At 44.0% G+C, this 25,294-nt stretch overlaps 1 protein-coding gene across 3 annotated transcripts in view; it reads left to right on the top strand.

Annotated features, from left to right (window-relative positions):
• The window catches only part of LOC115581182 (netrin receptor UNC5C-like), a 382,877-nt gene that overhangs the window by 150,974 nt on the left and 206,609 nt on the right, over window positions 1-25,294 (top strand). Inside the window, exon 1 of one of the 3 annotated variants that reach the window (XM_030416079.1) lies at window positions 22,253-23,111. The exons of the other annotated variants lie outside the window; for them this stretch is intronic. Coding sequence (XP_030271939.1) covers window positions 22,994-23,111 — 118 coding nt within the window. The 5' untranslated portion in view covers window positions 22,253-22,993. Of the gene's footprint in view, window positions 1-22,252; window positions 23,112-25,294 lie in introns of those variants that run through there. 3 annotated transcript variants of the gene reach the window in all.

Genomic DNA, 25,294 nt, shown 5'->3' with positions numbered 1-25,294 from the left:
ACACAAATATGCATGTAAATAAATCCAGCACATAAACACACAGGCGCGCGCACACACACACACACACACACACACACACACTCACACAGTCTCAGTGCTGTCAGAAGTAGAAACAACATCTCAGACGGCAGAGATAAGTAGACGAGACAGGCTGGATTTCCATCACTTTTCCAAACGACGCTGACACCAATAAAAAGCCACCTTTCTTCGCCTTTCCTCCTTTTATCCCCCTGCACCACCTTCATTTCCCTTTTTTTCTCTCACTTATCTTTTCGGATTTAGAATCCTTTGGCGGAATATTTCATCTTCCTGTTTTGACGCCCCATTTTTCCTCTAATTTAGAAGCAGAAGCTCTGACGCTCACTGAAGTTTTGTGTAAATAACAAAAAAAAAAAAAACCCTCTAAAAGAGACGGCGTGGAGCACATTACAGTATGTAATGGTTATGTGTCATTTAAAGTTGCCGTTGTTTTGTCTTTCTCATTGGTTCTAGTCAAAGGGTTGTGTAAACTATCAGCACGGCTTGTCCTGTCTTCCTCACTGCTGAATCTTCTACAATCGATCTGTTTTTCCTCTCTCTAAATCCCTTTGCTAACCAGCGGGGTGCCTTTTAAACACACTGAGCAGCAGCAGCATGTTTTGGGGGGCTGGAGATGGATGTGGGGCTGCGGATTGACCCAACAGACATCGCACACCGGAGGAAAGATGGGAGCAGAGAGAGACGGAAACTAGTGGAGACACAAGACACGTTTTATGTTCGGTGCAGTACAGCGAGGTTCAGTGATGTACTTCTCGTTTACTGGTAGGCCTGAAAGCTGTGACAGGAGCATTTATCACATATTCAAAAAGGTTGTGTGTATGGTTTTACTTTCTTATCAATGTTAAATGATGCAGCATTTCAGAAAAATGCTTGTTCGCTTTCTTGGTGAGAGTGAGAAGAGAAAGCGATGCCACTCTCATGTCTCCATCAAGCAACAGGTTAGCTTAGCTTAGCATAAAGACTGGAAACAGGGGGAAACAGCTAGCCTGGTTGTGTTTGAAGATAACAAATCCCCCTACCAGTACATCTCATGCTAGCCTATCAGCACGTTATTACGTTTGATTAATCAGAGTGTTTTTGTAAGAGGGGCTGAGTGCCGGACTACTTCCTGGAGTCTCTTCCGGATGCCTGGCATCAAATATTTGGGCACAAAACCAGCTGCACAACCACACGTTATCAACAAGCAATATATGACGGGTTACTCGTTGACCTTTAGTGATGCCAGTTAGCGGATTTTGTTACCTTTGAACAAAATTAGGCAAGCGGATTTTGCTGTTCACAGTTTGTATGCTAAGCTAAGCTAAGAAGCAGCACTCTGTAAAGATATATAAGAGGGTCTGGTATTGATGTTATGAAGTAAGTGAAGAATTAGTAGCTCTCTCCAAGTTTAAGATAAAATGTTTCCTACAACTTTCAAACCCAGAGGAAGCAAGTCATTTTACTCAAGTTAACGGTGTGTTTCATTTGGTTGCCTGTTGCTCTAACTCCTGGGACAACATCACATTATAGGTCAGACACTGATTAAGTGTAAATTTAATACGATACCTCTGGGAACTATTCACGTCAGATAGATTTTCATCGGCAATGGTGGTTAACAGTGAGACAATAACTCCCATAATCCCACATTCATTGTTTTCATAGAGAAAGACTCCCAGCAGTAGAAATACATGCAGTGTGCTGAAGGAAAAGGTTGTTAGAGAAGAAGAAGAAACTTAAAAACACATTTCCTGAGGCGATTTCGAGGTGGATTATCACCTTTGAGGTAACGTCTGAAAGTCATAATCTCTAATCCTCTTCACCAAGATGAAGTCAAAGACAAAGGGAGAAGAAAGATGTTGAAAAATGAACCCATTAACTCAACAGCACATGCACTGTCTGGAAGAGGTGGAGGAGGAGAAGAAGGAGAAGGCGGAGGGATGGTGGGGAGTATTTACGGCGAAGAAGCCAAAAGGCAATACTGTAAATCTAGGGGGAGGGAAAAAAAAAAGTGTGTAATGAAGGAAGGTGGTGGAGTTACAGAGAGAGAGAGACAAATGAGAGAGGGCAGAGGAGAGAGTGAAAGTAGAGGAGAGAGAGAGAGAGAGGTGGATGGATGAAAGCGAGCGTGTGGAGCACCGGAGAGGAAAGAAGAGAAGGTTGATGTGGACGTATAATGGCCGATGCTCAAATTTTAGTGGAGGGCTGCAGATCAGTGGGCTGGTTGGGGGAGGCTTGGGATTTGATCCCTTGTCGAGTCATGTCGGAGTCTTAAAAAACTGGGACTCCTCCGGTCGGCACACGCTGCTGAAGGAGGTGTTAGAGGAGAACTAAGCCTCTATGAGACACTGGCGTCCTGTCCGGAGGGGCTGCTTCACGCCACACAAAACAGGAAATTAGATCCTAGGCTTGTGCCACAACATGACTTCAAGCACGCACACACATTATGGAGAAAAAAAAAAACACTACGACGGGAACCGCGATGAATGGTTAGCTCGAAAAAACGGCCATGAAATCAGGATGACGGAGGGAGGGAGGGAGTTGAGTAGGAGTTGGGCGAGGGGGGTATAGGGATAGAGATGTGTAGGCGGAAGTGAGGACGGATGGAAGGAGAGGAGCCTGGGTGAGGGGAGGGAGAGAAGGAGGTGGGAAGATAGAGAGAAGACAGGAGAGAAAATACTGTTTGGAGGGGAGAGGAGGCGGAGGGGGGGAGGGAGAGAGAGAGAGAGAGAGAGGGAGAGAGCGGAGGAGGAGGCGGAGAGGAAAACTGTCCATGTGTCTGTGTGTGAGGAGAGGAGAGAGGAGAATACAGAGCTGTAGCCTTGCTCCAGGCACCACATTTCTGTCAGCAATGGCATCTTTATCTGCTAAATGCACTTTTGATGCCCTGCCACGTATGTTGCTGTAAATTACTTTTAAGACCTATATTAGACGATGAGGAGGAAGGAGCCGAGATGGGGCCCGGAGTGCTGCGGTTTTTCGCTCTGGGTCACTTTTAATGGGAAAGAAGAAGAAGGAGGAGGAGGAGGAGGAGGATTTCTGGCACCGGTTTGTCCCGGGCGTGTTCCCTCTCTTCCTCCTCTTCCTCCTTTCCTGTTGTTTTTGTTGTCTTTTTTTTTTTTTTTATGCCATTACACTCATGTTCCCACCCCACGTTTTCTCCTTCCACCCATGCGTTTTATGTATCCCTCCTCCCCTTGCCCTACATGCTTGTAGACACCCGGTTTATCTCAGTTTTGGATGTTATGGCTGCTGAGAGGCGCTCTTAGCCATATTAGGAACAAGAGTGCATGAGATTTACTTGTGTGGGTGGTTTGATTTTGACAGTATTTTCTTTTATTTTAAGAGAAACAGCGGCTTTGATTATCAACCACCGTATGAACGCGTCTTCTGTTGCTTTCTCGTGTACATCAACCGCCGCTACACAGACAGTTCAACTGAGCCTGGAAGTAAAAGTAAGTTAAATGACAACAAAGCACATCAACATATTCGTCTGTCTTCCAGTATCCGGTATTTTAAATGAAACAGAAGCTCATTTTGAGGATAATCTGCTCATCATTCAGAATTTAAGTCATTGTTTTATCTTATAACACAATCGACGAGGGGTGGGCGGATCGATCCCAAAATATATCGATACTACCACCACTACGTACTCCTTTTGGAGATCGATCCAAGCGTCAATGGATCGATACGAAGGGTCAGTTTCAGTTTCAGTTTTCCACACTGTGTTCACGGATTTAAATTGCATCAACAGGTGGAGCTTCTTTTGTCGTGAACACATGTGAGCCTTCTCTTTGCTTCTCCGCCGCTCAGCTCCCGTCCTTTCGCGTGGTGGTGAAGGCCGAAAGCAGCGAGGAGCATCGTATGGAGCTACTTCACAGCTGTTATGAACTTTGATGTCATAACACACTTGTTTGAACACATGACAGAGAGCACGCGGAGCTGCAGGGAGGAGGAATGATGTGTTCAGCCTCTTGAATCTTGTTATCTAGATGACATGAAAACGGTCGAACATATTAACCTTTCAGTTTAACGGTGAACGGCGTAGGATTCTTATATGGCGGCATGTAATCTATCATAGTATATGGACCTACGTAATTATTTGGGTGACTCCCCAAGAGCCAACACCTTCGTTATCCGCCTGTTATTTAATGATAAAAAGTCAGTATTGATATCAGTGATATTGGCCTTGTATTACTTGGAATGAATGAATTTTGTAGTATCGCCCGCCCCTCCAATCCACCGCATTAGCTGAAGGCTGGTGGATTTTCTACTTGAAGAGCATTTATTCTTCCCCTTCTGTCTTTGGTTCATAATTGTAGCAATTTCAGCTGAGACTAAAGCTAACTTTAAGTATATAACATGTCAGATTTTAAAAAGCCGAAATCACTTCTCGCCCGTGTGTGTGTAATCACTAGAAACAAGCCCGGCGTGATATTTGGCTAAAAGCTCCCAGTCAAGGTTTCCTTGATCTTTGAGATACAACGTGTGATCTAAAATGTGTGCGAACAAGCTAATGTGAACATTTTTTTAGCCCATCCGAGCGCGAGTGTGTTAGTACGGCTGTGCTTGTGTGAACCACCGTAATTGCATCCAGCAGCTTGTCTCCCTCTGCAGACTCCACGCTGCAATCTGCGGACACAGCAGCAGCACCGAGCTCCTCCACACCGCAGCAGTGGGAAAAAAAAAAAAAAAAAAAAGGGGGAATCAACACCAGAGATAAGTGGGACTGCATTTAATGCTCCGCCGCTTTTATTGTGGATGTTGAGCCAATCCGGAACATTTTCTGTATTTATAGAAGCACTAGTCATTATACTATTCTGGTGCTGTGGCAAAACAATTTAACAGCGAGCTAAAAGCTGATCTAACAAATGACGGCGAGTAACGACTCATTGCGGTTTTCACTTTAATAAGATTCCAAACTGCAAACAGTAACGGTAATGATCACAATGTGCAAATGAGTGGTACTACACAGACAACTGCAATATACTGCTATATAAACTAAATTACGGTTAAATTTCTTATCGTGTCTTGTATTTCAATCAGTACCACTTTGGCCAAACATCCGTACAAATTTCCATGCTTCCACTGTTTCTTTCCAAGGATACAAGTATAATTAAGACTAATATAGAAACAAAGATGATGAAGTTTTGTATCAAAACACAGAAATACCACAAAGATGGAGACGACGGTAGAGGACACAGCTCCGGATCAGCATGCCGTCTGACAGTTCCTGTGTAACCTCTCAATTTCAAGAGGATCAAAACAGCCGCAAAAATTAACAAGCGAACGAAAAAACACTTTCAACCTGACATCAGAGATGAATCGCGCCTTACTTTCAATCCCTAACCTTTTTCTGGACGGACCTTATGTAACTGTTGCACAATGCTTTCATCACGTTGGCTCGCGTTTTGCAGAGCTGACCATCAGAGGTATCGAAGGCCTCCGTGAAGAGTGTCGCGGGCCGCTCATTTTCCTGCTGCCTGAATGTTTCTCCACGCACGACAAGATCTCCTCGGCGGATGTCACGTTGAGCTTTCTTCCACTTGAGATGGAGCTCGAGTGCAGTTAGGCTGTTGCATCATCAGCAAAGCCACAGCTGGTCTGCCATATTTTGCTACACATTCCGTTTCTGGTGAAAGGCTTGTTTTCTGTTCCCCCGTGAAAAGGGGCACACCAACCTTTTGTGTGAGTGACATTGGGGTAGAAAATATCAGAAGTTGGTGAAGACAAGGACAAGAAACATTTTTGTTAATATGTCGTGCCAGTGCTGAGCTCATGGTGTGGTTAGGTTTAGCCACAAAAACCACACGGTGAGAGTTATTAAGAGATCACGATTTTGTTTAAAATACGTGTTTTGGTCACCACAGGCACAGCTGAAGGTGTCCCGAGGTCTGGTAAGAAAGATTTGGTTTTGCTGGCACGTCTCGGTGACTGGGAAGCGATATTATGGATATCAAAAAGTACCCAAACGGAGGAAACAAAGGCTGGCAGGAAGAGGTGACGAAAAGCTAGCCTTATAAACAAGAAGCTGAATCCCCAATAAATCAACAGCAGGCAGCAAAGCTGAAGAAAGACAGTCAAGGGGAAAATCCAAGAGAAATACAAAACTAAATGACGCAGCCTACAAAACAGGATGGAGCTGTGGGAACACAGGCGGGACTGCAAAAACATGAGGGCAGGAAACAGGAGGAGCCAACAAAGTGATACCAGGAACAAAACTGTCAAAGAGCGAAGAAAAGGAAACACTTACTAACCAAAGGGTGAATGAACAAATGAAACACAGGTGTACATAGAATGAGGGCGGGGAAAAAAGACAAAAACAGGAAGTGGGATGACACATGGGGATGAACCCTACAAAATAAAACCAAAAAAAGCAAACCATGACAGTTAAGACAACAGTTTGCAACCATTTTAGTGTCGTCAAATGTGGGTACTTTGAACCAAGACATACAACTAAAGATGCAGGTGTTTCAACCCAAACTATTTCCTGATGTGTCGTGAAGTGTGTTTTATGCCTCAACCTACCCAAACCTGAACCACAGCCTTGTCACGACTCCAAGAGCCATACAGCACAGAAGCAGCTCATCTCTCAAAATCAATATATATAGATGTGGCAAAAAGTCGGTAATTAGTCTTAAAACATGCAGCAGCAGCCTTCTTAGTTTTTAGTACAGACAGTCTGCTCTCCATAAAAGAGAGACTGTGACAACGCCCAGTTGGGGATCGTACACATGGTGTGTTGATCCCTGCTCCTGGACTCCTCTAGCTGGGGGCATGTTTTAACACCGCTCAGGTCAGCGATGAAAAGGTCGCTGTGCAGACCTCACGCTGTCAGGTGGGCGACCACAGGCAGGGCTCTACTTACCGAGGCAGCAGCCGGAAAGAGAAGCATAAGCATTGCACTTCATTTCAATCGCTGCAATACAGCTTGATTCACACTTGTCTTATTCGTCCCCCCTGCTGGGCCACATCTACATGAGCAGGGAATTGAATTTTTTCTACTCCCTTCCTCCAGATATTCCTCATCCGTTCAATCTGGACGAATCAGGCTGATGGGTAAATAGTAACCTGAATAAACAACACCTACCACAGACCAAAAAAAAAGAAAATACCGCTGCAACATTTATCCCATCACACCGTTTTATTATGTTGCTGTACCAACTCCTTATTAAAAAAAAGCACGACTGCCACTCGGAAGGCGTTCATTACACGGAACGTTTTTTAAGCTAATGACTACAGGGAAAGATCACCACAGTCAGTATAAAAATGTCACATCTAATTAATCCCTTTTATTATCTAAATACACAACCGAACTGATTCAGCTGCAGCTTGTACAATTCAGAAGGACCTTGTGTTTCCACACAGAGCAGTGACACTAAAAACAGGATGTTTTGCGTGGCTACGGATCCATTAACACTGTTTGACCTGTTGCACTTTTCTTGTGCAGTTCAGTTCAGAATAAATGTGTTCGAGATTTTGGTACAGCTCATTTGACTTTATTTCAGTACTCTGAAAACACAGCGTGTTTAAGGTGTACACTGTGCTAAATAGCCATCCTGTATTTATGTACATTTACAGCACGTCTTCACTCCCAGCTTGTCAAATTTGCAGCTTGGTTAGTTTCCTTGTGCTTCAAACTACGACAGTCCACCCACCTCTCTTGCCTCAGTGTTGGCGCGAAGGGCTCCGCGGTCAAGTGCAGCGATAATACATAAAATGCAGCGTCCAGCTACTCTTTCAGAATAAAGCTTCCGAACAAACATTTAACATATTATGATATATCATAATGTTTGGACTGTCGTGAGTTAGGTTTAGGAAAAGATCATACTTTGGGTCGAAGCTAATATGGAAAACACTCAAGCAATGTAAGTTATACACTCTACGTACGTATCTTCCAAAGGAAAGTCCAGTTTAAGACCCGTCCAACTACCCAACATTTCTGTTGCTCTGTATACTGCAGTAGCAAATGGACAAGTCAGTGTGCTTGTACGTGACAAAGTGTGTAAAAATAGAAGCGTGAGTCCATTGACTGCATTTGATGAAATGGGCTGAAATTTACCACCTTTGTTAGTTTTACTATGGCAACAGAAGAAGAACATTACCACAAAGCGTACAGCCTGGATTGCACAGATTTGCCTTAAAAAAAATGTTTTTACAATCCAGATTGGACATATTTAACTTCTGCCTTCTCTATTATCCTCCGTGCAGCATCATGTCTGCCTGTCCCTTTTCATCTCGGAGCCTCACGTTCTTGAACATTGGGATAATGCTCTCAGATTTACCCATCAGGCCAGAACAAACTGCTGTGATTTCAGGGGCGAAACCATTTCCGATTAGTGCTCGTCTTCCTAAATACTCTGTGCATTTCTAAAAGCGATATAAGAGTGAAGAAACAAATGCGGTCCAGTCTTTCCCCTCCTCCACCCATTCCCGGGAGGATCACTTTATTTTGTCTTAATTCTGTTTTTCTCTGTCACCCCCTGTTGCGCTTTGACTTGATGTCTAAATCCCACAGCTAATCTGTGAAACACGCTCAACTATCCAGGGGAAAATGCTCATATAGGCATCAAAGGAGCTGAATCCTGTCATGTATCCTTCAATGAAAACATATTCAGTAAATGTTCTAGTTTTTCTTTGTTTCTTGTGTACTTCATCAATACATCCACCTCTGCAGTTCCAGCAGAACAAAGAGCAGCTTGGATCATTCCTCTGGTATTTCTCAGCTCCTTTGATTACATTTCTGTTCTTTTTTTACCACGCCCAGTGCAACTCAGCACAGCATAAACTGTAAAAAAACAAAAAAAAACAAGAACTACTTTGTGAAATTGTTAAGGCCGTTTCATTCAGAAGCAACTTACTTAATAAAGACATGATTTGCCTCCGCAAGGTCGAAGCTTCATCACCACCCTCCTCTCTGTCAGACGAAATGTCATGGCATTGTAACAAAACAACAGGTCTGCCATAGATTTTGGTGGTTTTAATTGGATCCCTGCAAAAAAAAAGATAAACACTGAAACATTATTTCTCTAAAAGACAGTTTTGCTCTCAATATCTCAAATTATGTCTGGTTTTTAATGCCATCGACCTGCCAGGGACTGCAAGATGATAATTAGCCCGTACGGCTGGCACATCTGGCACATGCTCATTGTTAATTAATGTGCCTTGTGTCCCTTCTTTAAAATAACTAAATCAATACAACTATGATATAATAGTATTGTAGATTTCAAACCAAGGCTGAAGTCACTGACTAAACTTTAAAGGGATAGTTAGAGAGCCGCTCCAGCCCAGACGCTCAGCTTTGTACTGCAGTGAACGGGGTTCAGCAAAAAAGCGAAATAAACCACCTAAAACAAGGCTCACGTAATTTTTTTTTTACATCAGTTCAAGTGTACGTTGTATAGGTAAAATTCACACCGCTTTACATCGCCGTCAGACCGCGCTTTCTTTTGGCACTACATTTTCTCAACCACAGAACCCCCGTATCCCTACGCATTAGCGCAACTGGGCAACAGCTGATCTGCGAGCGGCGGAATGCAGCGCGAGGCCCAGTTGCTGGACGAGAGGTTTACTATCGTTAAAAACGAAACTTAACTCTCCGTATCCTTCCGCATTAGCGCTCATGCGTAGGGATACGGGGGTTCTGCGGGTGAGAAAATGTAGTGCCAAAAGAAAGCGCGGTCTGACGGCGATGTAAAGCGATGTGAATTTTACCTATACAACGTACACTTGAACTGATGTAAACATCATTAGGTGAGCCTTGTTTTAGGTGGTTAATTTCGCTTTTTTGCTGGACCCCGTTCACTGCAGTACAAAGCTGAGCGTCTGGGCTGGAGCGGCTCTCTACTTCTCCAAACTGAGGCTGCGCTGATCGGTGATTACGGTAGGAAACAGATCGGCTATAGATATGTACTTTATATGACCCCACTTCAGAAAACCCGAACTATCCCTTTAAGAAGGGACATTTTCACTTGCTTTGTTAAATGAAATACCTGTCCAGCAGCTTATTTGTCACATATTTGATCGCAGTTGGATGTAAATCTGAAAGCACAAGTTCCCTTAACATACAAAGAATGAACTTTCTCATAAAAGATCCTACAGTATTGGACATCTTCAACACCTGCGTTCAAGGTAAAATAAAACATTACTTGCTTCTTACACGTACACTTTAGTCATCTTGAAATCACAATGGATTCCATTAAAGTATGAAAAATATCCATCGGAAAGCTCTTAGACCGTCAAACCCACTGTAAGCTTGTTATATTCCTACCGGTCCTATTAAAAGCTGCTTCAGTCTAAATCCTCCCCTTGCTCGCGAGCAGACACATACGTTGGTTCGTGCGTGTTCGAGTGCTCACCTCCTGTTGTAGGTAACACTTCAGGGATTGACTCACAACTCCATGATAGCTTTTCTAACGTCACGACAGACAATCTGCCAACATGCAACACGTTGGTAGAGCTCAGACTGAATCTTGGACATGTTACTTGGATTTTTGGGACTTTATTCTGCCTGAAATGTATCAAACATTTCAAGTTTCGAACAAACATTTCCAACAAATATTTAAGACATTTTTTTATATATATATATTTATTTATATATTTGTCAGATGAACACACAGCTCAGCACAGTGTGTGTGAAAACCTTCACAGCCTTGAGGTTTACAGGCAGTGCCAGATTGATGATGTTCAAACAGCAGCTGAAAGAGCTGTGAGGGGATTTTATAAAGAGCTCAGGGGGTGACAGCTGAGTCGAGCTGACATGAACCTTGACCTTACACCTCTTTAGAATGTCAGCACGCGCGCTCATGTGCACACGCTGACACACGCACACACTCGGGCTCGGACTCATGTCGAGGCTTTCCGTCTCCCTGTCTCACTTTGTCTTTCACACACACACACACACACACACACAGACACACAGGGACCTGCAGTCTTTGAAGGCCATGGCAGTAGCTACTAATGTGTTGCAGGGTCCCAGTAAGTAGCTGCAAACTGTTTTCTTTCATCTTCGGGGGGAATAGATGAGGAGATAGGAGCGCGGGGATGGAAATCATCAGGCAACCAGACTGCCATCGCATCAGCAAGTCTTATCTCCAAAAAGCCAGGTTGTTCAGGAACTCCCTTGTTTCCAGACGAACAGCAGCGGATTCCTTTCTATATTTCTTTATTGTTCAGGCGCCTTCAACTGTTGGTTCTAAAACGTGTTTGATGAAGGCGAAGAGTTATTGAATATAGAATAATCAGAGCTGTATCGACGTCGAAATCAAGGAAACCACAGGAATAATATTAAAAATGAGTCTTGAGGCAAGGAGACGGGATAAGCACAACTTTCATGATAATTTGCTTCTTATTAGAGTGCCGAATAAACATGCACAAAAACCCAACAAGCGTCGTTGAGTGGAATTTTAATTTTGATGGCACAGTAGGTGAATTCAAGAGCGAAGAGAAGACTAACAAACTGAAGCGCTAGAAATCAAATGACAAAAAGCAAAGTGTCTCCTCTTATTAATTCTAATGTGGCCGTCTGCCTATCAGTGCCGTTCTGTGGAGGTCAGTCGGAGGTCTCAATCGATCCTAGAAGAACCTCAAATGACATTCTTCATTTAAAACGAATGTCTTTTACATTTTTTGACACATATACACACTCAGTCGTTCTCTCCTTGCCCTTCGCTCTTCCTCCTTATCATCAGCTTAGTTTGCTTTTTTCACTTGTGCTCTAAAAAGCATAATTTTCTCTCCGTCTCCTGCAGCCACAAAGAGGATGCTGCAGCAGCAAACTCCTAATTATTTAATTACATCAATATTGGTCACCGCTGGATCACTGTTGTAATTAAGTGTGATTTGAGGTTCCGGGAGTGTGCATGAATTAATAATGAGCTAATCAAGAAGCACTTGGGCTGATTGCCACGACGTTAACACCTAGAAAGAGGAGGGAAATTAGCTGTTGTCTGTTTCTGGCTCGTGGAGCACATCTGCATCTGTCAGGGCCTCCAGTGGTTTATTGTTTTTACTTGAAATCCTGCAATTAACTCATTTTTGAGAGTGCTAAGAGTCCCATGGCTCCGTGCAGCTCTTGAAGTCTGTTTAAAACCCACTGTGTGTTAGCAACAAGAAGCAAAAAGGGGGATTTTAAGTTGGACACACACATGTGCACACACATAAATTGAAGTGTCATTTGTAAAGGTGCAAGAGTTTTTCTCTGGGGAAATATGGCAGAGGAGATCTAAGTGATAGCGTGACATCTCTCTCAGAATGTCATTTCAGAATGTCTCCTGGAGCCGCCTGTCCAAGAAGCACATGATCGGAAAACGTACCTGCGTCCTGTTACAGGTAGAAACGCTTTTTAGTGCATAAAATTACAAGGTTGTCGTGGTTTACTGGTTTCAGTGTATATCATCCTATGAAAATTGGAAAAGATTATCCCACCATGCACATGTTCGTATCTACAATATTAAATTCTACAGTTTAAGGGTTAGAAATAAAGTTTTAATTTCTTTCAAGTTTAATCTATTTCAGGATGTTATTTTTTGTTTTTTTAAATGAGATAATAATGAATCGACTTGCTAATTTCCGTGGCGCTCTCCCAGTCTACTGACCACTCGCTTGTCACATTCACACACACACTCATGCACTGATGGCAGAGGCTTCCATGCAAGGTGCCAACTGCTCATCAGGAGCAATTTGGGGTCCAGTGTCTTGCTCAAGGATGCTTTGACATGCAGCCTGGGGGAGCCAGGGATTCAAGCCAGCGACCTTCTGAGTGCTGGACGACCCGCTCTGCCTCCTGCGCTACAGCCAAAGAAAGAAAGAAACCCTTTTATTTTGATTTCTTAAAGGCTCATTGTTTTGTTAACAAATCACTGGAATCACGATCTTTTCCCTCGCCTTAGCGGAAGTTAATCCTACAAACAAATCGTGCAACTAATTTTTGGTTTTCTCCATCTCATGATCTCAAATAACATGATCATTCACTACATTTCAGGTGATAATGCAAATTTAGAGAGGATAAGAGTTAAAACACATGTCGTCACTCGGGGGTAGAACACCCTCCAGTATAAGAGTGCAGCCCTGTGAGACACAATATATCACACAGAAATGTTGCAGTAGAGCCAGAAAAGTTGTTTTGTTCTGATTAGTTCAAATCCCAAATGGCTTACTCATATTCAAATGCCTTAGGGACAGACTTTGTGCATGTGCGCTGTTAACGCAGCAAATGAAATTCACCTTTTATTGAACGCACAGTGTTAGATGCTCAAGTTACTGAACTGCTATGGTGTCAACACTTCAACATTGTGTTTGCTGACAAAATGCGCTGCGAGGTGGAAAACAATTGGCTGCAATCTTTTAATGAGCGTTTTCACACAAAGAAACAAAGTAGAAAGCCGATCCGGAGAATGTTTCAGATGATATCATAACTCATATGTATTTTTAATATCATCACACACACCAGAGAATCACAAACGGGCTTTTATCTGAGCTTCTCCACTGGCTGTGTCTGAGCTTTGTGCTTCTGTAATAAAATCCTTCATAGCGCCGATGCCACAGTGAAATGGGACCACCCACTGACCCGTGGTGCAGCAGGGTGGCATATTCTGGTAGGCAGCAGAGGCAGATGGTGGGCATCCAGCCTCCTCTTGCATGACAGAGCTGGATCTGTCAAACGGCTGTGGTGGGACAGAGGATGTTGTTTGGCCGCGACTCTGCGGCGTCTTCTTATGAGGCTTCAAAGACGTTCACTACAAACAGGATCCTTCTTTAGGATGTTAATTTATTTGTCTTCATCTCCATTCTTTTGGTTGCAAGTTTTTGGTGTTCAAGTCCAAAAAAAAACGTTGAAACAAAACACCATCCTTTTCCAACAACCAAAAGTGGTTCCATTCCAACCTGATATAAATTGGTTCGGTGCCCTGAAAGTCTCCAGCTGGAACCAAAATATAGCAGATTTCTCTTCAATTGAAGTGGGAACCGAAGTATGCGTGTCATATTATGAGGGTTGTTGAGGACACATCCTTGATCACAATGCTCCTGCTTAAAAACTTTTGGAGCCAAGGGCTCGTCGACTCAGAAGTCTCGAAAGTCTTGAATGGAAATGGCTCAAAAACCGGAGCTAATCTGGCGGGAAAAGGCTCGAGTGTGGCCTTTAATGCCCCTTAATCCTCCCGTGTCTCCATCTCACCAGTGGTCTGCGGGAACACTAATTGTTATTTTTGTCGGACATTTTCGAGCAGTAAAAATCTCCCTCTTCCTTCAGAATTGGAGCTTGTGTGGATGATAACAAAACGCAGGCTGTAAATAATAGCTTTCAACAAGAACAACCTTCTGCTCAGCATGTGTGGCGACAGGCCTGACATGAGGGAAGCATATTCACAGACATGCCAGCTTGAAGCTCCAGACCCGCTGGGAAACTGTTGCTTTCTGCACCACTTCTCTTATCAGTCTGTCAGTTACTTTGTTCATGACTTATAATCTGCCACTGAAATTGAGTGAATTATTAAAAACATACGCGTACATTTATACTCATACTTCCCATTTGATAGAGCTCAGTTAGCTCAGAAAAGTCAGAATCTACCCGAAAATAGTGGGATTCTCTTCTGTCTCCAGTGCTCTATGACAGTATCCCTCTACTACTAGACACAAGAGAGGTTTTGTTTTCCCAACAGAGGTCTGAAAAGAAGCAAAACGTGCATCTACACATCCTTGATATAAACTCAATTAGGGAAAACACAGTAGATGAAGTGATGGAGTCTTTTTTCTGGATTGGCTCTGGGCTGAGGGCCGGGACTCACACCCTGGCTTTGATTGAAAATCCCCTGGAAAAATGGCGGACAGTTAGGTCAATTAGACCATCACCACTATTAGTGTCAGTGTATTTGTAAATCTGACGTTATCGGACGAAGCGGGGACACATTATTTTTCCGGCTGATGCTTGCATTTTGCATTCTTAGACGGAAAAATGTGGCGGAGAGAGGAAATCTGCTGCGGTCTCGTCCACGTCCTCGTTTGCTTCTCCTCCCTGCTGAGATGTGACGGCGACGGCTTTGCCCTTTTTGAAACTTGAAAAGAGATGCTAATTGGCAACAGTGATGTGTACCCGGTTCTACCTGTTTTTTATGCTTCAGCGGTGCACGGTTAAGTGCAGTGTGAATTAACTGTTGAGTTTCTTTTAAGAAAGTTTGTTTATAATGATTTTATTTATTTATTTTTTTAAATCCAGGCACTCCGAAAATAAAAATATCAGGAGTCGAGGAGAAAATGCCAAAAAGCCTTTATTGTAGTGGCTAAATCATTAAAAGTTGCAATAATTAAAAAAAGCTGAACTACAAATAAATAGAAAATATATATGTAAATATCAAAGTTTGTTTGTATTCAGCGTTTCTCATTATGTGCATACTTGGGGCCTGATCAAATGAGTCCATTTTCTTCTCTTGACCATTTGCATAATAGTTTAAATCGTGCATTCTTTACACACAGCACATGTTTGCTAGCTTAATGTCCTTTTCTTGGTAGCGATTTGCATGTTGGTTGGTGCCGCCGAACGTCAGAATCCAGACACCAGCCGCGGGAATGTGTGCCGCCCTCGCCTCATGACTGAACGCAGAACGCCCTCCTCCAGGTTCTGCCCCACCGTGCGGTTAATGGGCAGTTGCATTTTGGCGTACGAGATTTTTACCGGTCCGATCTCTTCATCAACATGCAGACATCTGAAGAGAAAGCTGACAGACTGCGCCAGGACAAGCGTACAAACGCACACCTGCGAGAACACTGAAGAACATCTGCATTATTCATCTGCACACACGTCAGCCATTGTATCTAAAGCCTGCCGCACTGTCTCACAAGTATCCATTCAAAGCGCGCCACTTAGTCTTTGTGCATAAGTAAAGATACTTGACATTACCACAGAGAGCCTCTTGATCTGTTCACTCTCAATTACCACACCACTAACTTGATGTTCTTTGACTGACGAGAGTTAGATCTGTTTTTCAAAAGGCTGCCGTTGTTGCTCGCCCGCGTCTCTTTTTTCCATCGCCGTACGTCCTCCCGTCCGCTTTGTTTCTCATGTCGTCAGAGTTCTGCCCGTATGTCCTTGCTTTGTTCGTTTCCTTTCCATAAAACTGTTGTTGCTAAAAAAAAAAAACATTTTCCTATTTATATAATATTCCACTTATGCGACGTCTGCCTTCAAAGTGGTTTCACCCGGTGACACTTCATTGAGCTGGAGGAGTTTTATTGGCTTTCATGTTTAATTATCGCTAAAGATTAACGATGCGTTTGGACGATGTCACCGCCGTGATGAGGAGGAAAAGAGCCGGCTCACAATCAAGAAATGAGCGTCGCATTGATTTTTCTCCGTGCTCTCTGATGTTTTTCCCCTTCAGACAATTACACAGATTGTAGTTATGTAAACAAATAAAAGCACAAACAACATTATTTTTATGATAAATGTGTAATACACTCTTTACTGCCTATGAGGTCACATGCTGACTGGAACTTTCAATTACTTTATTGTAGCCACAGCAGTTTGTGTTTCCTGCTAAATCCCCCCGCGTGTGTGTGTGTGTGTGTGTGTGTGTGTGTGTGTGTGTGTGTGTGTGTGTGTGTGTGCGTGTCTGTCAGGAAACAATTCAATTTGATGACTCTGATACATTCTCTCCTTGTCTGTCTGTCTGCCTGCCCATCTGTCTGTCCGGATAATTTCTTGATTCACTTTTGTTCCCCGCGGCGATGTTGCGGCCCGTGTACGGGCGCGGGTCACACAGAGCCATCTAGGGAATGAGATTGTCAGTACTCATCACCAAACAACCCCGCCGAACGACTGAAATCTAAAGCGATCTGAGAGGATTGATATTATGGACAGCGTGTTTCTCAATAGAGGGACGGGGGAGACGCACTCCGGCGCACACGTGCCGAACGCCAGACAGCCACATCCTGAGTCTCATTCTCTCCATCTCCAAATAACACGCGAATAAATCCTCCTACAAACACTCGCTCACATCGAGGTGTACCACCTGTGCCCCTCCTCTCCCTCGCCGCTCCTCTCTAATCCACTTGAATGTAGCTGGATATTAGATTAGAAAGTTATAGATGTGATTATTCGTCCCTGGGTGCAGCCATCTTTTCGCTGATTAAAACGTGAACTGGGGGCCATTATGTAACTGCTTAAAGAGATTAAACCTAGTCACCCCCGCGGGGGCCCGCTTCTGCTGTAGCATACAATAAAGATAGCACAGGAAATGGCACACATGACAGCACGGTGAACCTCTACAGGTTGCAAGATAGAAGAGAGACAAAAGACTAATATTACGAGACAGGAGACAGGAGGGAGGTAATGCGAGCTTGTCACAAGTTTAACTTCCCGAGGAACTGAGTGTCTCTTTCAGTCTCTTCAATTAGCGAGAGGAAAGCAGCACGAGCTCGGCTGCTCTTTTAGAAAAAGGAGTCCCTCTAAAACGCGCTCTCGACACACATCACGGTGTATTTTTTAATTGCGTTTGATTGCCAAAAAGTGCAACGATCGTGATTGTGTCTCCAGTCTTTTGCTCGAGGCCCGTGGCAGCATTTCTGTTGCTCTCATGACAGCAAACAAGCGAAGCGCCGCGCTCCGCCTGGGCAAAACTGGACTGGTGGAATGATGAAAGTCCACAGTCGATGTGATCACTCAAGCTGAAACATTCATAAGCAACACGCTGGTTGATGGCTGCTCATTGTGAACCCGCTGCCAGTCGCCGCGAGGGGCAGAGCGCTGAACTTTTTCAACAAGCATAATCAAATGAAAAAAGATGAGCAAAAGTTGAATAATGATGCTCATTTATTTCTTTTTAGTGTGAACCATTAATTCATCTTGTTAGCAAACTATTCAGTGATTTCAATCAGTGTGTAAAGTCGTCGACTTCACCACGAGAAGTCTGAGATGCTTCACACACTTTCAGTACTGTATTTTAACTATGCTAGAGCTCAACACATGAAGCTGGAGTCGGTAGTAACACTCGCATATAGCGCCAGTTCAAATTTCCACTTTTACTGTATTGTGCGTTTCCAATTATAAAATGATTTATTCTGATTACAAGGCTGGGAATAATGGAGATAGCGAGTCATTCCTGCTGGGTTTAATTAGTTACTCAACACTGCACTTTCACTTCCGGACTGTAAGTGTTCATGTGTCACAAGCAGTTTCAGACATGTGTTTTAGGACTAAATAACTCCTACATTCACATAATTTGCTTTCATCTGTCTGAGGGGGGAGCGACTGTTTCCAGCACTGTCACTGTGAACGTGTTCAGGTGAAGGTACCCGTTCAGATCACTCAACATCCGACCATCACAGAGAGGTTAGAGACGCAGTGAGAGTTCAGACAGGGAGAACAGCGCACACTTTTATAGATTTGTTTTCCTCACATCTAACCTAAAGTCTCCCACCTCTGCACACCCAGCCGTGCGACCACCATGTGAAGTAGGCGTGTTTCAAAAAGTTACAAACTCTGTTGAATGGATCCTCCTCGCTTATGAGTTCTGAGTTATGCGTGTCTCATAGTCTAATCTCATCAAAATGATATTTTTTACGTAATTCACAACCATCTTGAAGCACTTACATACTTATTTCATTGTACTGCACCTGTGAAGCTGGTTGGACACACAGTGAGCTTGACTTGTGTTGGGTGAGAAGATCAATATCACTCCTATGTTTATGCAGCAGCTGGCTAGCTTAGCTTAGCTTAGCATAAAGACTGAAAACAGCCAGCCTAGCTCTGTCCAAAGATAACAAAGTCTGCCAAACCGGCACCTCTAAAGTCCGCTTGACAAGTTTTATTTAATTCATTTGATCGGTACACATTGTTAAAAAAACAACAAGTTTTTGGTTTCACACGGCTGTTCATGAGGTCTCCGTTGGTTGCCTAGCAACCTGACGGCGGCAACGAGACTCCAGGAAGTCACTGTGCCCGACATCAGAGCGGCATCAGTCTTCTCATCTAACTTAGAAAGAAAACACTTAAATGTATTTCCCGTGAAACGTTCCTTTATCCTTTCTATCTAAAGAAACACACCAGAGTGACATTTATGGAAATGTTGCACACTGCCAACAGCAGACATTTGATATACAAAAATTTTTTTTTTTTAATTACGGCTGTACTGTACATCGCAACATAGCTTTCTTTCATCCTTTTGCATTATCAAGGTGATGCTCTCCTCAAATGTCTCCTCCGCTGTCTTCCATCTGTCCCTCTCATTATCGCTGTGTCTTTGATGCGATGTTTTACAGGCGCAGGCGATGGGGAAATGTGTTCAGCCGTCTACGCGCCGAATATCTACCTCTGCAAAGATGATCAACATGGAGAAAAAAAAGTGATGCTGGATTACCTTTGATGATTCCCACATTCAAACGAAAATGAGGAGGAGACAGTGTGACAAAGTCCACGGGGGGTTCGGTTAAAAGTAGAACTGGTGGGCTCTGAGGCAGACAGGGGCAGCACGCGCACACACAGACACACAGACACACACACACACACACACACACACACACACACACACACGTTGCCGGCTGAATTCTTTCAGCTTTAAGTGGAGGAGTTCACAGTGGTGGAAATAACAATCCAAACTGTGAAAAGTGAGGAGGAGGAGGAACCAGAATCACACTCATCGTTTAAAATAAATGCTATAGTGGCCAGTCTGCCTCAGAGTGAATATGAGAATATGCAGTGGGCCTGAACTACCACTAAGTTAAACTCACATTTGAACTGAGCAACAGTGTAAAAGATCAGCACTTGATGCTGCTCAGTGTCTCTCTTACATCCAGCTTTTGCACATTTACTTCCTGTCTTAGTCTGATGAAGTATCTGATGTTGAGTGAGGCTGTGAGGCTATAGAAACGCCCACAATGCTAACACACGGCATATTAGATTAGCTCGTTAGCAGGCTGACATTTGCAGCAGTGCAGCTAAGGCTGATGGGAACATCATTATTTGTTTTCTGGTATTTGTCATAAAACCATATAAATGGTAGTGGCAGGAAAAAAAAATGAGGGATCACCAAAGTGATTACAGTCCATCCTGTGAGACCCTGCTGGAAAAAACAGCTTAGACCAGCACCAAAACACAACATATGCTGGTCTTGCTGGTCACCTGGTGCTGGGCTATGCTGGTTTTTCCAGCAGGGGGGATGTTTTGTTCCAAACTTCACGGTGATCTATTCAGTAGTTATTCTTAATGTGTTGATGTTAAACTATCGAACCAGAAGCCTAAAATGTTCGTATTTTGGGGAAAATCTGCAGATATGAGTGTTAACCACTAGACTGAATGGGGTGTAAATGTGCCACAAATCCACCCACGTGTTTTTTTTTTAAGCAAACTGATGTTGCTCATGATCAGTAGCTCCATCAGGTTAACAGTTTTGGGAATATTCAGCAAAATTAAATTACAAGAATGGACTGGAAGCCTGTTCATGTTCTGCATGGAAACAATGAAGACTAAGCTAATTGAATTAAAAAACAGGGCTTACTCGAGTGTTTTAAACAACTAGACTTCTTTCCTTTTTTTTTTTTTTTTTTGTGCATTTTGTGCCAATTTTGTGAGACAATAAAAGCAACTAACTCGAGTATTCCTTGCTCACCTAACCCTAACCCTCATGTCAAGACATTGATTTAAGCATGACAGTGTAGACTGAAACCGACGCCTAATATAAGCTTCACAAAATGCTCAAATGATTGTACTGTGTTGCTTTTTTTGCCATTGTTGATCATAAATTGTACACAGGGCAAAATTATCATACAAATACGAGAGACGTGTGGCAACAGCGGTGACACTAGAGGAGATGTAAGGCGCCGTCTGAACAAAATCCCACGGCAGTCCGTCCAACAATTGTTGAGAAGCTTCAGTCTGAACCGAAGTGATGAAACAATCAACAGACCGACTCTGCCAGTGTTTCTCTTCTCTCTGGATGATCCACCAAACACTCTGACAACCGTCTCCGCTGGGATTCTGTCATCAGATAAATCTGGCGGACAGTAGTTCCTATGAAATTAAAATATATGCGTTTTCTAGCTTCAGCACAATATTCAAATGATCTGTCGAAACTGTCACGTAACACGCTACTTAAATAGTATGTCTAAGTAGCTGACCGTGAATATAAAGTATATATGTGCTATTCAACCACGTGGAACCGTGAAAATCCCATCGCCATCGACTGTTGCCGGCGTAAGTGCTGATCCATATCCAAGTGTGCCGTATGTTTCGAGTGTAACTTATTGCTTTCCCATTCCCAATAAAGTGGCAGAATAAAAAGGCTTTTACAGGTCCCTGCGGGTAGCAGCTACTTCCAGTGGTAGTCACTGAACTGTGGGGCCGCTGTGGTGACAAATGGCACCAAGCACATATTTTACTATTGCCATTTACAATGCATGATCCAGGCTGTGCAGCTCAAATGACTGTGCAGCAACACTGTGGAGAGTTATGTTGGCTGGAAGACTGTGTGTGTGTGTGTGTGTGTGTATGTGTGTTTTTGCTGCAAACGCTCACACAAATAGGTTTTCCAGTTTATACCCCCAGCCACTAACATGTTTGTCTTTTTCTCGGGGTGTTTCAAGGTGACGGTTGGGGTTCTACACGGTGGTCGTGATGACCGAACGATCGCAGAAGACGATAAACAGAAATTAAGAAGCACTGATTTACAGCTGCGTGGACGTAAATATGTGGAAATGTGGGATAGCGACACGAAAACAAACCAGCGGCCTTCCATGTTTGAGGAGGATGTGGCCGAGACAAGAGTTTTTCTCAATCATTGCGCGACTTAGTTGTGGTCGCGGCGAAAGGAAGTCCTGTCGAATCGACTTACTTTAAAATGTGCCTGTGTTGAGCCTTTGACTCTTTAGACATCTGAACTCATTTCTGTTTCAATTAATATCTTTTCTCAGTCGCCCAGTAAAGGTGAGTGACCTCCAATTTAATGGTGATTACACAGTAAATGGTACAGCGGGTCGATGCACACGGTCACCATGAGCTCAATCCTTCATAAATTGCTATTATATATTGTTTGTGTAATATTTCATAAGCCAGTTACACAAGCTTACATCATTTATTTATTTATGTATTGTCATATAAATGTCATTCGGCTGCAACACAGCAGATAGACTCTGTTGTGGAGTTGTGCCTCTCTCAGTGCGTCCTCTGCAGGTCCGGCGGACGTGGCCGTCAGGGGGCAGACATCAGTCGGTGATCCGTCGGAGAAAACGTGGCTCTCTGGTTTCGCTCCACACCGGCGCCAATTACAGGCGCATGCACACTCATACGCGCGCACAGAAGAGAGACAACAAAAGGGAAACAGCATCGGAAAACACTTGGCAGGTAGTTTAAGTCATGAAAATACAGCGCAAGATTCAAAACAACGGAAACGAAATGCGTAAAAGTCAAGAACATCTAAAAGATAAGGAAGGTTATTGAGGTAAATGTGTCAAACAAGTAAAATAACTCCAGTCGGGTGTTTTTTTAAGTGACTTTATTTTATTTTATTTTTTTAATTCATATGTTGTGTTATTAAAGTGCGGAGCAGGAAGGAAACAGGACCTTAGCAGGCAGAGCGGGAGGAATAGAGAGTCTAGTGTTGTAGCAAGAGGGCGGTGGCATTTCTCTCTCTCTGCGTAAACGGAGAGAGTGGAGAAGGAGAGAGCGCACGGAGAGAGACGAGCAGAGCTCAGTGGCGAGGCAGCAGTGCCGCTCACACGAGTGAAGGGACCCCGTGGTTGTTTCCACCACCTCTCGTCTTCTCACAGCTTCACCTGCGCCTCCTGAGGCGGACTCAGACAGACACCGGGACTGGAGGCGATATCCGCAGCTTTTTTTTCTGGTTATTTTTATTTTTTATTTTTTTTAAACTCGTTTGATTGATCAGCAGACCCTTGTGGTGGAAGGGAAAGGGGGGGGTTTCTCAGTTCCCCCGCCGTGGACCGAGGAGTTTTTTTTTTGTGTGTTTATGCGTTTTACGCGTCGCTTGTCATGGGCAAAAGTGGACAGAGAAGTGGAATAGGACGCGGGGCTTGCAGCTTGGTGAGGATGTGCGCCACGCCGGGGATCCTGCTTCTCCTGGTGCTCGCACACCGAGGAGTCGCCCAAGGTAAGGCTGGAGAGCGCGTCTTCTCTCGGAGCTCTTCTTCTATTAAATACACCTTGATTGTTCCCAAAGCGGTGAGAGCTTTTTTTTCCTCCTTCACGGCCGAGATGCGGCTGTGAGGACGCGGCGGCGTGTCTCACAGGAGGCGGGGAGGCAGAAGTAGTTCCTGCCGGAGGAGGAGATCTACTTTTTTTTTTTTTCTTTAATGTGTGGTCATAATTCCATTGAAACTGAGCTGGTGCTGATGAGTGGGTGGTTTGCGGTCAGTGTCTCGAGGTGCTCACCGCATACAGACGGATACCTGCGCATTTTTCCAGCAGGCGATGCTCGAAGTGAGGAAACTGAAGGGGGGAAACTCGCAGCTCACTCACGTTTCTCCTGCGAGGGGATAAAAAACGAGGAATGATGGCTGATTATGTTAAAAAAAGACAGATAACTACATGGTTAATTTAAGAAAAGACAGTGAGGGAAATATAATCCCGACCCGCCGCTGAGAGCCGGATAAATCCGACTGTGGCTGCAAAAAAACCCAGAGAGGGACTTAAACATTGCAGTGATTTCTCTCGTCAGGATGTGTTTCAGGTCCGATGTTGCAATTTGATGTAGGTTGAAAAAAAACTCTGACTTGGGGAGTCCACGATCTGGCGACTATAATGTCTCATTGCAGGAGCACTTGGCGAGCACCGAGGCTCCGATTGGGGGGAGAAAAAAAAAAAATTGATCAGGAGTCACAAACACTCACAGCCGCCAGCTGCGTAAAAAGGCAAAAAAAAAAAAAAAGAAAACCCAGGAGTCTGCGAGGAAGACGAGCGCGGTCACACTTTAGATTAAACGCCACAATATCATCAACTCACCGGCGTTATCCACAGCAGACACACATATGGGTGCCTTTTTAAAAGATACCACGCTGTTAAAATGATGAGGTGTTGTGCTCCCCTCCACTGTAATCCCCCCCAGCTGAGGCATAACAGGAATATTAAAGTGATATTTCTTAGGAGTGGCGCGCAGGGGGCTGCTGTTTTTGCGGAGGATGTCGCAGGTCACAGGCTGGCGTGAATCTCTGAATAAGCAGCCTGACTCCACACATTTGTCATCCATCTCTCAGATTCCTCCCAACAAGAGCTGAGGGGAGAGGAGACAGGGCCGCCACACTCCCGGTGACCTTCTCATGAGGAACTTGTGGCTTGTTAATGTTCATCCAGAAGTGTCCAACCCTCTGTTTGTTCCACCCAGCTGCTCAACACACACATCTTCCCCTGTATGCTCTCACCAACCTGCACAGTTTGACCTTATCATGAGCGCTCATAGTGGGTATAATCCTCTCCTCTTATAGTCTGCATGCCTAATATTCTAATGTGCCGTCCAGAGTCAGCGTTGCTGTAATCTTTACCCTCCATTATACATATACATTACAACTTAAACCTCCACTTGAAAAGCCTCTTAAAGGGTACAGCCACTCGCACTGCCTCCACCAGCAAGAACGTGGGCAGTAAATTGGTATCGACGTTGCTGATTGGCCCTGGGTTTTCTGTGCCCGGACTTTGGGCCGTAATTGGACATGATGTCGCTGCCACCTCCTCTCTCGTTGCCCCCGGGGGGAGCAACATTTCAGCAACACCCACCGATATTCATTATGACCGCTCTCTATTGGTTTACTGTTAAATCAATACCTCGCAATTTAGGGACACAATTTGAGTAGGCTCTCAGCCACCGCTGGTAGATTGCACCTCGCCAACCGACGTGCGGCTCAATTCGACTTTTGGTAGAGAAATCTGATAATTGGAAACTAAAACTCCCCCCACCCCGATCTCTGCACATTCCCACACTCCTGTGATGTGTTTTTTGCTCTTGGTTCTGCCTCTCCCTCCTCGTCTGAGGCTCTCGTCTCTCATGTTCCCGTCTGTTATTCCTCCGCTCCGAACGTCTTGACTCATCTCTCTGAAGCTTGGTTTGCTTTGTTGCAGCAAGGAGTCACTCCATTAGTTGTTCTATTGAATGGGGCCTGAACACACAAACACACTGACCCTCACTGTGTAGGGAGTGTGTGTGTGTGTGGCTCATCCTCTCTTGTGCTCGGTCTATTCAGGTAGAGATCCTCCTCCAAAATAACAAACCTCATCCGTCCATGTGCATTTTGTTTTGTCTTTGAGTGGAAAAACACAAATGGTTGCTTTAACCGAATCATT

Source organism: Sparus aurata, chromosome 5 (assembly GCF_900880675.1).
Source record: "Sparus aurata chromosome 5, fSpaAur1.1, whole genome shotgun sequence".
NCBI lineage: Eukaryota > Metazoa > Chordata > Actinopteri > Spariformes > Sparidae > Sparus > Sparus aurata.
This window is presented reverse-complemented; position numbering and strand designations above follow the sequence as displayed.